The 14,041-nt window shown below is 51.5% G+C and overlaps 1 protein-coding gene and 1 non-coding gene across 2 annotated transcripts; both read right to left on the bottom strand.

Moving 5' to 3' along the window:
• Positions 1-6: 6 nt before the first annotated feature.
• LOC114798372 (formin-like protein 18) lies at positions 7-11,491 on the bottom strand. Its single transcript, XM_028994024.1, has 11 exons — positions 11,145-11,491; positions 10,679-10,783; positions 9,832-9,906; positions 9,277-9,450; positions 9,035-9,192; positions 8,685-8,867; positions 7,377-7,869; positions 7,119-7,284; positions 2,731-2,842; positions 1,313-1,403; positions 7-290 (listed from the first exon to the last, which is right to left on the bottom strand). Exons 1-11 carry the CDS (start codon positions 11,175-11,177, stop codon positions 156-158), a joined length of 1,725 nt encoding a protein of 574 aa, XP_028849857.1. The 5' UTR covers positions 11,178-11,491; the 3' UTR covers positions 7-155.
• Positions 6,512-6,582, bottom strand: trnag-gcc (transfer RNA glycine (anticodon GCC)). Its single transcript has one exon. It is a non-coding gene; the product is annotated as a tRNA-Gly (tRNA).
• Positions 11,492-14,041: the final 2,550 nt, after the last annotated feature.

Here is a 14,041-nt window from a genome sequence, read left to right on the forward strand (position 1 = left end):
TACCTAACAGACACTCCTTCAGATGTACCTTCAGAACACCTTCTACATTCTGATCCTGTCCTCAGAAGGTCTGATTTCCTCTCAAGGTCCAGTACAGTCAGCTAAAACCTTTACATACAAGTTACATATCAGCTCACACACCATCGCTGACCCTGTTATGACCCTATTAGTGAGTGTGTGTGTGAGTGTGTGTGTGTCCTCACCGGCTCCAGGTCTTGGATGGTACTGGGCAGCTCCCGCAGTGTAAGCAGCAGGTCCAGGCGTGAACTCAGGTACGGGATGTTGCACAGCTGAGCAGAGGGAAACACACACACACACACACACACACACACACACAGCTTTACAGGGACAGAGGGACCTGCTTCAGGACACCTGCTTCATCCCAAAACACGACCAGTCATATAGAGTTAGTGTCACAACTAGAGATACGTACCTGGTGTATAAGAAATTAAGAAATTCGATTAATTACAAGTACGAAACGTTTTATATTACATTTCACTGCTTGCTCTCTCTCTCTCTCTCTCTCTCTCTCTCTCTCTCTCTCCCCTCAGAACAGAAATGTTTCCTACGTACCAACAATAAAGCTGATGATGGGAGGCACCAGTAACGGTACCGGAACCCACTGACGTTACAGACAGTCCGACTGGGGACAACGCCACACGATGTCCAGCAGCATCACGTTACGAAAAGTCACTTCATACGTTGCAGCGTTACACAAAATCATTTTACATTTAAACGCAGCGCAACCGCGTCGCTGTTGTTCCGCGTTCTGTCGTTCTGTTCAGGGTTCCGTTCGGAACCCAGTCGGAGCCACTTCTGCTGTGATGGAGGTAATAAAGTGATGGAGTTCTGCAGCGCACACACACACACACACAATATAAAGGACGCCCTGGAAGTGGTTTTATTCAGAAACACAGACTTTTATTACCTATTTATTAATTCAGCAGGGAGCATGAAGACAACCTCGGGCTCGCTCTCCTTCACACATCCTAAACGGAACCTCAGGAACCCGCAGAACATTCCAGAAATTCCTACCTGTGTCATTCCCACAGCTTATGCTCAAGGCTACACGAAAATAAAAGCGCAGTTTACATCACACACACACACACACACACGCGCGTGTGTAAGCAGGGCGCATATTGCACACTCTGGCCTTCAAGTTGTGTGGTGTGCAGTGCCACAAAATGTACTGAGCGCGTTTAGAATTAAACCTAATCACCAACATCACAACGGCCGTCAGAGGACGTTCATACACAACCTTCATCCTTCTGTATACAACATGTTAAATGGCCGATATTGTGGTCACACTCACCTCCAGCATGTACTGGTCCACGATGTGCAGCTCGGACACCGGGCCCTTGTAGGACTTGTACATCTCCACATCATCTGAGGTGGGAACGTACCTGCAGCCATGGACAGCAGCTTTCACGTCACATGACGTGGGATTTTCTCACAGAACGCATGGAGGCGTGAAATCTGTCACAACATCCTGCTTCATTAAACAGGTTAAAGAGGTGAACGTTTCGGACTTCTCCTGATTGACAGGCGTCAGGAGACACGCCTACAACCAGTCTGAACCGCCCCTCTGAAAGGCATTTTAGCGCTGCAGCTCCTGGACGAAACGTTGACTATTTGATGAATCCGGGGACGCGCCAGCGGCCAATCGGCATGAATATTGCAGCCCTGCTGGGCGGCCCGGGCCGGGGCGACGGCGCAGTAAAATATACATCGCGTTTTTCACCAAGATAGACTCCCTCTCGTCCTCCGGGCAGGTCACCTGACACGCCCTCCCGTCCCTTGGCCCGTTACAACCTCCTTACAATAAAGGACCAATCCTGGCCACATCCGGTACGTGACGTGAAACTGGGATCCTGAAACCAGCCGCTCCGTCTATCCACCCGTCTGAGACGTCCACTAAATTAAAATGAAGGGGGACGCAGGGGGACGGCAGGTGACAGGATCTTGTGCTCAGGTTTTTATTTGATACGGGGCAGTGGTGCCCTATCGGTTCAGGAAGCAGCCATGTAATCAGAAGGTTGCCGGTTTGAATCTTGATCCGCCAAGGTGCCACTGAACAAAGCACCGGCCCCACACACTGAAAGTGAAGTGATTGTCACATGTGATACACAGCAGCACAGCACACGGTGGACAGAGGTAAATTTGTCCTCTGCATTTATCCCATCACCCTGAGTGAGCAGTGGGCACCATGACAGGCACCCGGGGAGCAGTGTGTGGGGACGGTGCTTTGCTCAGTGGCACTTTGGCAGTTCGGGATTCGAACCGGCAACCTTCCGATCACGGGGCTGCTTCCTCAACTGCTAGGCCACCACTGCCCCTTGTAGTTACAAGGACAGTCCCCCTGGAGACACTCGGGGTTAAGTGTTCTTAACTGCTCACTCTGGGTGATGGTTAAATGCAGAGGACACATTTCACTGTGTGCACCATGTGCTGTGCTGCTGTGTATCACAATGACAGTCACTTCACTTTCACTTGCTCCGGTTTTGCTGCATTTTTTGATGACTGCAAGATGTATCTGTTGCTATGGCAACACCGCCGCTCACACTACACCTGGGCGTGTCACGAAATGACAGGAGGGGGTTAAATGATTACACACCAAGATACTATTACACCTCTGCAACATACAAATACCCTGTTTCCACCTGGCCAGATATAAACCTGAAGATCTGAAGATGTTAGTGGAGACGTGTGAACTGGGGGTGACCTCCTCACCTCCTCAGGGAGGCGATGTGCTCGTCGGTCAGGCCTCCGTCCTCCTCGTTAATGACGGACAGCTTCTCCTTCAGCAGGCCGGGCTGCAGGGGAAAACTCCGCAGGAAAATGTCTGCGGAGAGGCGGGAAGAGACGCTCTTAATGACCTCCCCTCCGCCACGCTCGCCTCTGCTGCATCAGGAATGAACCGTGAGGATTTCGGCTCCACCTAATAACCCGGAGGTGCGCGGGGCGCCGTGACTTAATCAGCAAGGTGTGAATTATGGAGGGACAGAGAGGGAAAACCGGCGTCTCAACACTCCTGTAGAAAAGTCCCGAACGAGGCGGCCAGCTGCTGCAGAACGTGAGGAGGAGCTCTGTCCTACAGAATCTTACAGGCACCTGATGGCCGGTTTTTAGTCTTGAAGAAAAGCTCTGCTCCCTAAGGCTTCATCTGACGGATCATCTCGCCAAATCTCATCTGATTGACTACGAAGATTGACCAGAACTACCATTGTGTCCCTGAGCAAGACACTTAACTCTGAGTGTCTCCAGGGAGGGACTGTCCCTGTAACTACTGATTGTAAGGGTGGTAGTAGCCTAGTGGGGTAACACACTCGCCTGTGAACCAGAAGACCCAGGTTCAAACCCCACTTACTACCATCGTGTCCCTGAGTAAGACACTTAACCCTGAGTGTCTCCAGGGGGGACTGTCCCTGTAACTACTGACTGTAAATTGCTCTGGATTGTAAGTTGCTCTGGTACATGCTGTAAATGTATGTAATGACTGGTGGGAACAGGGAATCGAGACGTCATAACTACCCTCTTTATGTCAAAAACAGACCATGACCTGCCCTGACCTACAGTCTCCTGATCTGGACCAGACGAGGGACCTTCAGAGAACTGAGTTCCTGCTACTGCTGATGTAACCGGAGGTTTTAATCTGTCTGAAAGGTCCATGCACCGGGATTAACGGACTCCTGATTGGAATGTTTCTTTTCTTCCCTTGAGAGATAAAGCTCCGTCACATTCTGGCCACCACCTGTAGAGCTCAGGGGGCTTCTGGACTCCAATCTGTAGAAATCAGATTAGGATTATAGGTTCCTGTTTCCCACCACGCCACCGATCTCAGTGGGAAACCAGAACTCGGAACAGCAAGTGGATCCCGGGGAATCCACTGGGTCAGTGGTGGCCTAGCGGTTAAGGAAGGCGGCCCCGTTAATCAAAGGTTTCCCGGTTCGAATCCCGACCCGCCAAGGTGCCACTGAGGTGCCACTGAGCAAAGCACCGTCCCCACACACTGCTCCCCGGGCGGCCTGTCATGGTGCCCACTGTTCACTCAATACAGAGGACACATTTCACTGTGTGCACCGTGTGCTGTGCTGCTGTGTATCACATCACTTCTCTTCAAAAAAACACAGACCACACCTTACTGCCCCCACCCGGCGAGGCGAAGCGCAGCCTGTGTCCCCCGTTATGCGCTCTGTGTGTGTGTCTCTCGTCTCGTTTTACTCGTGGCCAAGAGACCAGTTGCCCGGGGGCATCCTGAGGCAGCAGAGCACCGTCCAGCAGAGCAGAGGATTGTGGGTCGGCGGAGAAGCCGGCAGGATGAAGCTTTAAACAGCAGCGGCAGCAGTGGCTGAATGCAGATTAAACTTCCATCCCAGCGGCGACACCTGAGCGCGTCACGCGAGCCCGATCCTGGTATAAAAACCGGGGGACGTCGCCCTCTGCAGCAGGGTCACGTCAGAGCTCCATCGTCTCGCCCCCGTTTTCCATCGACCGCCATTCACACGACGCCTGCATCCGCAGCGCAGCAGGCCAGCGGCAGGCTGGGGTTTCTGGGGAAACGCTGCCACCTGCTGATGGCCGCTGCCACCGCGCCCACAGCCCCAACGCAGCTGCACCCCTTTAACTCATCTCCAGCAGATCACTAGACACTGCAGACACAGTGACCCCCACCCTGCAGCTCCACACTGTATTGGGGCGGGGGTGGCCTAGCGGTTAAGGAAGCGGCCCCGTAATCAGAAGGTTGCCGGTTTCGAATCCCGATCTGCCAAGGTGCCACTGAGGTGCCACTGAGCAAAGTCACCGTCCCCACACACTGCTCCCCGGTGTCTACTGCTCACTCAGGGTGATGGTTAAATGCAGAGGACAAATTTCACTGTGTGCACCGTGTGCTGTGCTGCAGTGTATCACGTGTGACAATCACTTCACTTTCACTTCACTTCACTGTACGTGTCTCTAATAAAGCGGCCGCCTGAAGTAGAAGTGCAGCAGGTGTCTGACAGGTTTTGTGCTAATATCTACTTTTTAGAAATATTTGTGCTTCACGTCATGATCAAGACGCTTGGCTGTTTCCGGTATTTTAGAAATAAGTTTATAGAAATAAACTTTTTTTTTACTTTCCGCCTGTGTTGCATCTTCATCTTCTCTCATATTTGCTCGTCCCCACACCCTTGCAGTAACCTCAGATGTCTTGTCTTTATAATGTTAGAAGACCAGACCAATAGCCGCTGCAGGGGCTGCAGAGATATTGTGAGGATATTTGGGGTACGTAACGTGTTTTCCAGTAGCGTCACCTCGTAACATATCCAACTGTGGTGAATTAGAAGCGCAGAACTCACATTTCAGGTTTGTTCTGGGCCTGAAATAAACCTGTCGAGAACATGGCAGGACCGCCTCTCCCGATGACGGGGCGGGGCCCGGCGGTTCCTGACTCATCGCCGCTTATCGCCCGCAGCGGCCAGCATTATTAATGGCCCCGTCTGTGGTGTAGAAGTCCTGCTTTTAAAAAAATCAATAACCAATCCACATTTTCTACACCGCTGGCCAGCAGTCGCTTCTACTGCTGCTCCTCATGGCTCCTCCTGCACCATCTAACACAGATTATACGTCCAATTCCAGCCCGGCTTCAGAACGTTAAAATGTTCTCCAGGACGTTCTGAACCCGCGTCATCATTGCGCATTTCTTCATGATGAGGTAGAGTGTAGGGCGGCAGTGGACAAGTGGGTTAGACATTTTCCTCTGATCCAGAAGACCACAAAGTCCCAGGTTCAAATTCCACTTACTACCGTTGTGTCCCTGAGCAAGACACTTAACCCTGGTGTCTCCAGGTGGGTCTCCAGGTGGACTGTCCCTGTCACTACAGATTGTAATTCTGGATGAGGGGTGTAAAGCCCTAAATGGTCTCGCCCCGCAGTACCCAGTCACTACTGGTGCCCAAAGGTGCAGAAGGTCACAGCTGGGAGCAGATCCTTCTCCTATAGAGCTCCGCAGTTGTGGAACAGCTTGCCTGTCAGTGTCCGGGATTCAGACACAGTCTCAGTGTTTAAATCCAATCTCAAAACCTATCTGTTTTCTCTGGCTTTTTGCTAAAGTCCTAGACCCTCATTTCACTTGATTTTGACGCAGTGTCAATTATAAAGTCCAGTTTATCACAGAGTCCCCCTGTTAGACACAGACAAAGTTAAATTCACCAGTTAGGCTGTCCTAGTTAGGGTACCGGGCCACAGTAGCACCAATATAATTTAAATTTAAAGTGAAGTGATTGTCACATGTGATACACAGCAGCACAGCACACGGTGCACACAGTGAAATTTGTCCTCTACATTTAACCCATCACCCTGAGTGAGCAGTGGGCACCATGACAGGCGCCCGGGGAGCAGTGTGTGGGGACGGTGCTTTGCTCAGTGGCACCTCAGTGGTACCTTGGCGGATCGGGATTCGAACCGGCAACCTTCTGATTACGGGGCCGCTTCCTTAACCGCTAGGCCACCACTGCCCCTAAAAGTGCAGAGCTGCATTGGCCGGGAATCGAACCCAGGCCTCCCGCGTGGCAGGCGAGAATTCTACCACTGAACCACCAATGCATATATACCACTACAATATACCACTATAACCACACATTTCAGTATCGGTCGTACAGTGCAACCGTCTGCCGCTGCTTCTGTTTGTTTTTCTCCGAGACACGGAATCAAGCGTCCAGACTACAACCCCAGTGAAGAGACAAGCAAATAAATCCTGGTTCCTGACAACTGCTAAACAAGGACATACCATGAAACAAACCAGAGGGTCACCACAGCCACCACCACCATTACAACTACAGCTCCAGGGATCTTCAAATGGACCAGTAACATCATTATGGACACGTAATCTAGACCATGACACTGAATACATCCTGGACTCATCCAACCCTACAACTGTAGGACTTATTATTATATCATCCCCAACCCTGCACTGACACCATTTGCAGGCTCACTCTACCCTGGAAGGGGGTCCCTCTCTCTATCACTCCTTCCCAACGTTTCTTCCCACCTTTTTTTCTCTCTCCTTTGTGGAGTTTTTGGAGAATTAAATGTTGTATTTTGTTGTTGTAAGATGGAAGGTGCAGCTCAGATGGACTTACTGAAGTTGTGGGCCACCTTCTGGTTCAGCATGATTTCCACCTGGTGGCTCGGCGCTGGAGTGTCGCCGGCGGACCCGGGATCCTTCACTCTGAACTGCTCAAACAGGCGAGACGTGTCGATCTCCACCTTCCCAGGGGCCCCCAACGTCCAGAAGGACTTGTCAACCTGATGATGGAACAGTAGCATAGACCGTGTGAGATATTTAGTGCAAATGTCCCCCGAATATAAAACATGTCTCTGACAGGAGGGCAGGTCACCTTCTCCGGGGCAACTCTGTCCCAGTGGAAGGCTTTGGTTCGCTCTGCCTGAGGCCTGCTGGTGGCCGGTTTGGGCAGGGGGGGCGGAGCTGGCACAGGGGCTAAAGGGGGCGGAGAGAAAGCAGGAACAGGGGCAGTTGGGGACGGGGAGATGATGCTGTTGGTGGGAGACGAATGAGACAGGCGGCGGGGTTTCGGGAGCGGCGGGACAGAAGGGGCGGACAGCCGGCGGGCGGAGGGCAGGAGCCTCTCTTCATCCGATGAGCCGCGGGAGGAGCGCCGCTCCCCGTTCTCGCGGGGCTCGTTCGGGGCCGGGAGGCGGGACCTGTAGGCCCGGGCGGTGACCTTGCGCGCCCTCAGGATCCTGGGCTCCTCGTACAGCGTCTCCGGCGCCGAGTCCCCACACAGCTGGTGGATGGCGCCCACCCAGGCGTCCCGCTCCTTCTGCACGGCTTCAGAGGAGGACAACTCGTCCGTCATGGGAACCCGGAGTCTGGAGACAGATCAACAAGAACCTTTCTGTTTGACAGGCAGACCTGTTGTCCAGAACACTTGGAAGACAGAAGCACTCGTCTCATTTCACGAAGGTCTGCTGCCCTTGAAGATGGCAGCAAAGACCAAGCCAGTCGTGTGCAGTAACTGCAGTAGGTCAAAGTTCATATAGAACGCATCGTGCGGAAATATAATGTTTACTTGTTAACTGTTTGGCAGCGGTCCGATAAAATAAAGTGAAGTGAAGTGATTGTCACTTGTGATACACAACAGCACAGCACGTGGTGACACGGTGAAATGTGTCCTCTGTATTTAACCGTCACCCTTGTTGAGCAGTCGGCACCATGACAGGCGTCCGGGGAGCAGCGTGTGGGGACGGTGCTTTGCTCAGTGGCACCTTGGCGGGTCGGGATTCGAACCGGCAACCTTCTGGGGAAACTTCCTTGACCGCTAGGCCACCGCTGCTCTATTATGATTTAATTGATAATCTATTATGTTTTATGGTGGTAGTAGCCTAGTGGGTAACACACTCGCCTATGAACCAGAAGACCCAGGTTCAAATCCCACTTACTACCATCGTGTCCCTGAGCAGGACACTTAACCCTGAGTGTCTCCAGGGGGGGACTGTCCCTGTAACTACTGACTGTAAGTCGCTCTGGATAAGTTACCGTCTGGTAAATGCTGTAAATGTAAATGTTTTTAGGCCGTTCCTGGTTCGCTGCTGCTATGGTACGAGTGAGGAGGTATTTACGCTGCGCTGGCGATGCCGCCTCACCGCGCCGCCAACACGTATCCGCGTGCGAGTCTGAAACTCACTGGTATTCCCCGTGGTGCGTGACCAGCGTGAACGCGTCGAAGGTCCCGGACTTCTCCACAGTGGTTCTGCCATCGGAGAAGTGGACCATGACCGCCAGGGAGGGGCTGGTGTGGGCGTCGCCTGGCAACTGGTTGCCGAGGGGGAGGAGGGTCAGCTGACCCCTGAGCAGCTCGGCCTCGTACCTGACAGGAGATGGAGGCAAATTACAGAATCCGTGAAGCGATGTATTAACAGTAATGATGATAAATATGAACAAATAAACGAACATGAATTATGACTTCATCGCCCAGCGGCCATGTTCTTATTTTTATAAATATCATAAATATCTGAATGCCACTCGGCTACGGACTTTTTCCACTTGAAGGAAGCCATGCCCCCATTCTGCAGGAGCAGGTGGCCGTGCCGGAGGCTCCTGGGCTCCTGGTCCAGAGTCTCGTACATCTTCTCGGGGATGTCCGGCGGGCTGTAGATGTTGCTGTAGATCACAGAGTTCAGCAGCTGCAGGATCTGGCGGAGCGAGAAGAGAAGTACAAATCAGCCAAAACCAGATTCTACTGAATTCTGATGGTAGCGTTGAGAGCGAGAAGAGACCTTCTGCTTCTCCTGCTGAGATGTGGCCTCCAGCTCGTAGTCATCGTGACCCTGGAAGGAAATCGACAACTTGGTCCCCGCGCCGTCGTGACAGTTCTTCACGCTGGCGAACTGCAGCTGGCGCTTCATAATGCCCTTCTCAATGCTGCACAACACCTTCATGCCAAAGTCAAGCTGAAAGAAGCATTTCACAGGTGACAAATGTGTCTGGAAGCCTTTACATCTGCAGTAATGAGCAGAGAGCAGTGGTTCTCCATCCTGGTCCTGGAGGAACCTCAACCTGACCTTCCTGAGGCTCAGGTGTGGCAGGATTCAAACAGTCTGGGAGGGGATATAAAAAGGAGGTTCTCCAGGACCAGGACCAGGTGGTGGTGAATAGCATATTGCTGCAGATGAAGGGGCGTGGTTTAGAGTTGATGAGTCCAATGTTCTCCACCCCCAAACACAGAAATGCTGTTTCTTCCGTGGAAATTACGGTAGGAGCAGGGCGTGGTGTTCTTTTTAAGATGGTGTTGTTCCCATGCAACTGTGGAGGCAGACGATGAAGCGCCTCACCTGAAGGACACGTTTCTGCCACCTGTAGCGGTTGAACTTGTGGACGCTGAAGTTGTGCTGAGACGCGTCTTTCACCTGGAAGAGAAGGAGCAGAATGGATCAAGTGGACCAGGCAGGATTCCAGTCCGGAATGTTGACCTTGACGGGCGAGTCTCCATTAATACGTTTTCAATCACTGGTTCCATCTACACTGTGCTGCTGTTTATCAAACTGACAATCACGTCACTTTATACATGACGCAGCCGCTACAACCTGAACACTCCGGAAAAACCAGCTGGTGGACTTCCTCGTTCTCCCAGCCAGACAAGCAGCTCCCACTGCTGATGTGTGTTGGGTGCCGGGTGTCAAGTGACGGGCGTCGGCCGGCAGGTGTCGGGTGACGGGTGTCGGGTGACGGGTGATGGGCGAGGGGTGCCTGGTGATGGGTGTCGGGCGACGGGTGTTGGATGACGAGTGTCGGGTGCTGTGTTGGGTGATGGGTGAAGGGTGTCGGGTGTCGGGCACTGGGTGTCGGGCGACGGGTGTCAGGTGTCGGGTGTTGAGCGCCGGGTGCCGGGTTATGGGTGTCAGGTGTCGGGCACTGGGTGTCGGGTGACAGGCGCGGGGTGCCGGGTGATGGGGTACTGGGTTTCGGGTGACGGGTGTCGAGTGAAGGGTGTCGGGCAACGGGTGTCGGGTGTCGGGTGCTGTGTTGGGTGAAGGGTGTCAGATGACGGGTGTCGGATGACGGGTGTCGGGTGCTGTGTTGGGTGATGAGTGTCGGGTGACGGGCGCCGGGTGTCGGGTGACAGGTGTCGGGTGCCGTGTTGGGTGTCGGGCACTGGGCACCGGGCGCCGGGCGTCCCACCTCCTGCAGGTACAGCTCCAGCATGCCCTGCCTGTAAACGTCTTCAATGCTCAACTCGCCGTGCTTCACCTTGTTCATCAGGTAGAGCTGCATCTCGTTACTGAGCTGAAACACACGACACACATAAAATGTCACCCGTGCAACAACATTTTTACGTACGTGTGTGTGTGTGTGTGTGTTCACTGTGTGAAAGTATGAAACCTGAAAATAAGAGGAAGCGATTGTTCACTGACAACAGAAAGCCCACAGGAGATTTATGAGAGTTGCAGGTTCCTCTTTCGAACAACCTGTTCTTACTGGAACCTGAACACCGCGGTCCACCATAAATTTACTCACATTATTAGTCTCATAATCACTGCTCTCTATGCTGGAATATGGAGCAACAAGCGCCACGTGTCCTGTTCCCATCCTGCCTTTAGCTGTACATCTGAAGACTTTTTTATCTCATGGTTCGAGTGCTGCTCACCTGTGGGATGACCACAGCTCCACCGATGTCCATCTTTCCACAGTCCTGTCACTCTGAGAAATAAAGCCTCAGCTGCTTTTCACTGCTCTGCTTCTCTGCGCCGAGGTCACTGCTCACTGTGATTCATTTCACATGAACTTCCTCATCCTGCTCCGTTCCTCACAAGTAGGAGGAAAACATTCACACACCTCCAGCACCTCCCACACCGAAACTCTTATTGCCTTTCACTTCTCCTGACCCCGTCACTGTGGAATGGAGCTGCGATTTTACTCTTTTTATAGGTCGGTGGCGCCGCTTCTTCTCGCTGTCTCAACCTTTTATTACCTGGATGCGCGATGCGCTGCGTTCCAGCCGGCAGGTGTCCGAAGCTGCAGTTCCCACACTGACCAGCAGGTGTCAGAAGCTGCAGTTCCCACACTGACCAGCAGGTGTCCGAAGCTGCAGTTCCCACACTGACCAGCAGGTGTCCGAAGCTGCAGTTCCCACACTGACCAGCAGGTGTCAGAAGCTGCAGTTCCCACACTGACCAGCAGGTGTCCGAAGCTGCAGTTCCCACACTGACCAGCAGGTGTCCGAAGCTGCAGTTCCCACACTGACCAGCAGGTGTCAGAAGCTGCAGTTCCCACACTGACCAGCAGGTGTCCGAAGCTGCAGTTCCCACACTGACCAGCAGGTGTCAGAAGCTGCAGTTCCCACACTGACCAGCAGGTGTCAGAAGCTGCAGTTCCCACACTGACCAGCAGGTGTCAGAAGCTGCAGTTCCCACACTGACCAGCAGGTGTCAGAAGCTGCAGTTCCCACACTGACCAGCAGGTGTCAGAAGCTGCAGTTCCCACACTGACCAGCAGGTGTCAGAAGCTGCAGTTCCCACACTGACCAGCAGGTGTCAGAAGCTGCAGTTCCCACACTGACCAGCAAGTGTCAGAAGCTGCAGTTCCCACACTGACCAGCAAGTGTCAGAAGTTGCAGTTCCCACGCTAACCAGCAGGTGTCATAAGCTGCAGTTCCCTGACTGACTAGCAGGTGTTTGAAGCTGCAGTTCCCACGCTGACCAGCAGATGGACCCTGCAGTTCCCTGACTGACCAGCAATTGTAAAAACCTGCAGTTCCCACACTGACCAGCAGGTGTCATAAGCTGCAGTTCCCACACTAACCAGCAGGTGTCAGAACCTGCAGTTCCCACACTGACCAGCAGGTGTTTAAACATCTACACAGTTAGTAGAAAGTTCCTGATTAGAAAAACATTTATTAAACTGCACTAATATTATACATTATATTGTACTGTATTTTTATTTCCAAATAGTATCATTTTAAATATACAAAATAAAGTCATACATAAAGATTGAACACTTTAACATAAATGTTCCATTCAACATTGAGAGGGTCAAAATGTTGTTTAATAGTAGTAATTGTCCTCCAGAAGGTCCAACATATTACAATCAGGTCAAATAATAGTAGGTCACACAATATCTGTACGGTATTCTGACGCATTGGTCTGGGTTCATGTTAGTGATTATTTAACATCTTAATAATGTGAAGACAGTCTCGCGGCCTCATGATTTCACCTATTCTTGGAGAAGACTCGGTTTGCAGCGGAGGTCAGCTGTTCTCCACAAGGAACAGCTCCTGCATGACTGAAAATCCACATGAAGAACTTCTTGAGTTCCAGTGTGTCACGTCTCAGTACGAGTGAGATTTTAAATACAAGAACGTCTGTTGACTGTATTACAGAATGATTTATTTATTAGTGAAGGACTAATCAGGATGATGATGATGATGATGATATCTTCTTCACCATTTTCCAAATTTCCAATTTTCATCTGATAACATAACTCTCATGATTGAGAGAATGTCAGAAACTGAAACATTGAAAGATTCATTTAAATATAAAAATCTCACATTCATTTGGCCAAATTTCTGCGCATGTTTTTGTGTGAAATTCTGGAAGGTTCCAGGGTGTCCATGGTGGTGGATGGTTGCTGTTTACCGCACGTCCTCCGGGTTTCCCCAGGCGGGAATCAGGACCCGAGGACATGAGACCGACCCCAACCAACAGCGCCGGAGGTCCGGCCTCTGAATCCAGACAAGGTAACATGACCGATTTAACATGGCGCAGCGGACGCATCACGTCCACAACCACGTTTAATTACTCAGAAGGGACGAGAAAGCGCCTTTATTGGTTTATTATGCTTTAGATTTGATGAGAACATGATGGACATCAGATATGCCGGGGCCGCGGTGGCCTAGTGGTGGAGGAAGCAGATACGTAATCGGAAGGTCGCCACAGCTCGTATTGATGTGCCATCCTGCACTACCTGCGGGTTCTAGACTCCGTCTCATGCTACCACTGGAGTTAAATCACCGTCAGCCCGTCTCATCTTCAACCAGCCGAAACACACCCACGTCCCGCCTCTTCTCACCGGCTCCCGGTAGCTGTTTAAATCCTTGATGCTGCCTACAGGGCTGTAAATGGAAGTTCTCCCTCTTACACCAACGCACTACTAGCCAGATACACTCCTGCACGCCCTCTCAGATCTCCTTCGTTGTCCCTGGCTGGTGGAACAACTTGCCCTCCTCCATTCGACTCGCCGAGACTACTACCACCTTTAAGAAGCAGCTGAAAACCCACTTGTTCAAAATAATACAAAAAAAATACAAATATATATATATATAATTTTTTCTTCGTCTAGCACTTAACAATCTCCGAGCATGCTCTTTGCTGACAAGTTAGGCCTTATCAGGGCTCTTAGTTTGGTAAACTAAAGCTAAAAATAAAGCTTTTTATTTCAACTCAATGCTTTAAATTAAGTAAATAATTTACAGAAAGGACTCGTAAATGAAATTAGCATTAAATCATTGCTCTTTTAGTAGAGCAATAAATTACTAAGCAATCTTTA

This window comes from Denticeps clupeoides, chromosome 10 (genome assembly GCF_900700375.1).
Source record: "Denticeps clupeoides chromosome 10, fDenClu1.1, whole genome shotgun sequence".
In the NCBI taxonomy this organism is placed as follows: Eukaryota; Metazoa; Chordata; class Actinopteri; order Clupeiformes; family Denticipitidae; genus Denticeps; species Denticeps clupeoides.

Bases quoted from the DNA above. Each gene is read 5' to 3' on its own strand.
- LOC114798372 (XM_028994024.1), bottom strand. From the start codon at position 11,177: ATGGACATCGGTGGAGCTGTGGTCATCCCACAG. The intron at 7,285-7,376 runs GTGACCTGCCCT...TTCCATCATCAG, and splicing joins ACAGAGTTGCCCCGGAGAAG to GTTGACAAGTCCTTCTGGAC. The intron at 1,404-2,730 runs GTGAGGAGGTCA...CCATGGCTGCAG, and splicing joins CACATCGCCTCCCTGAGGAG to GTACGTTCCCACCTCAGATG.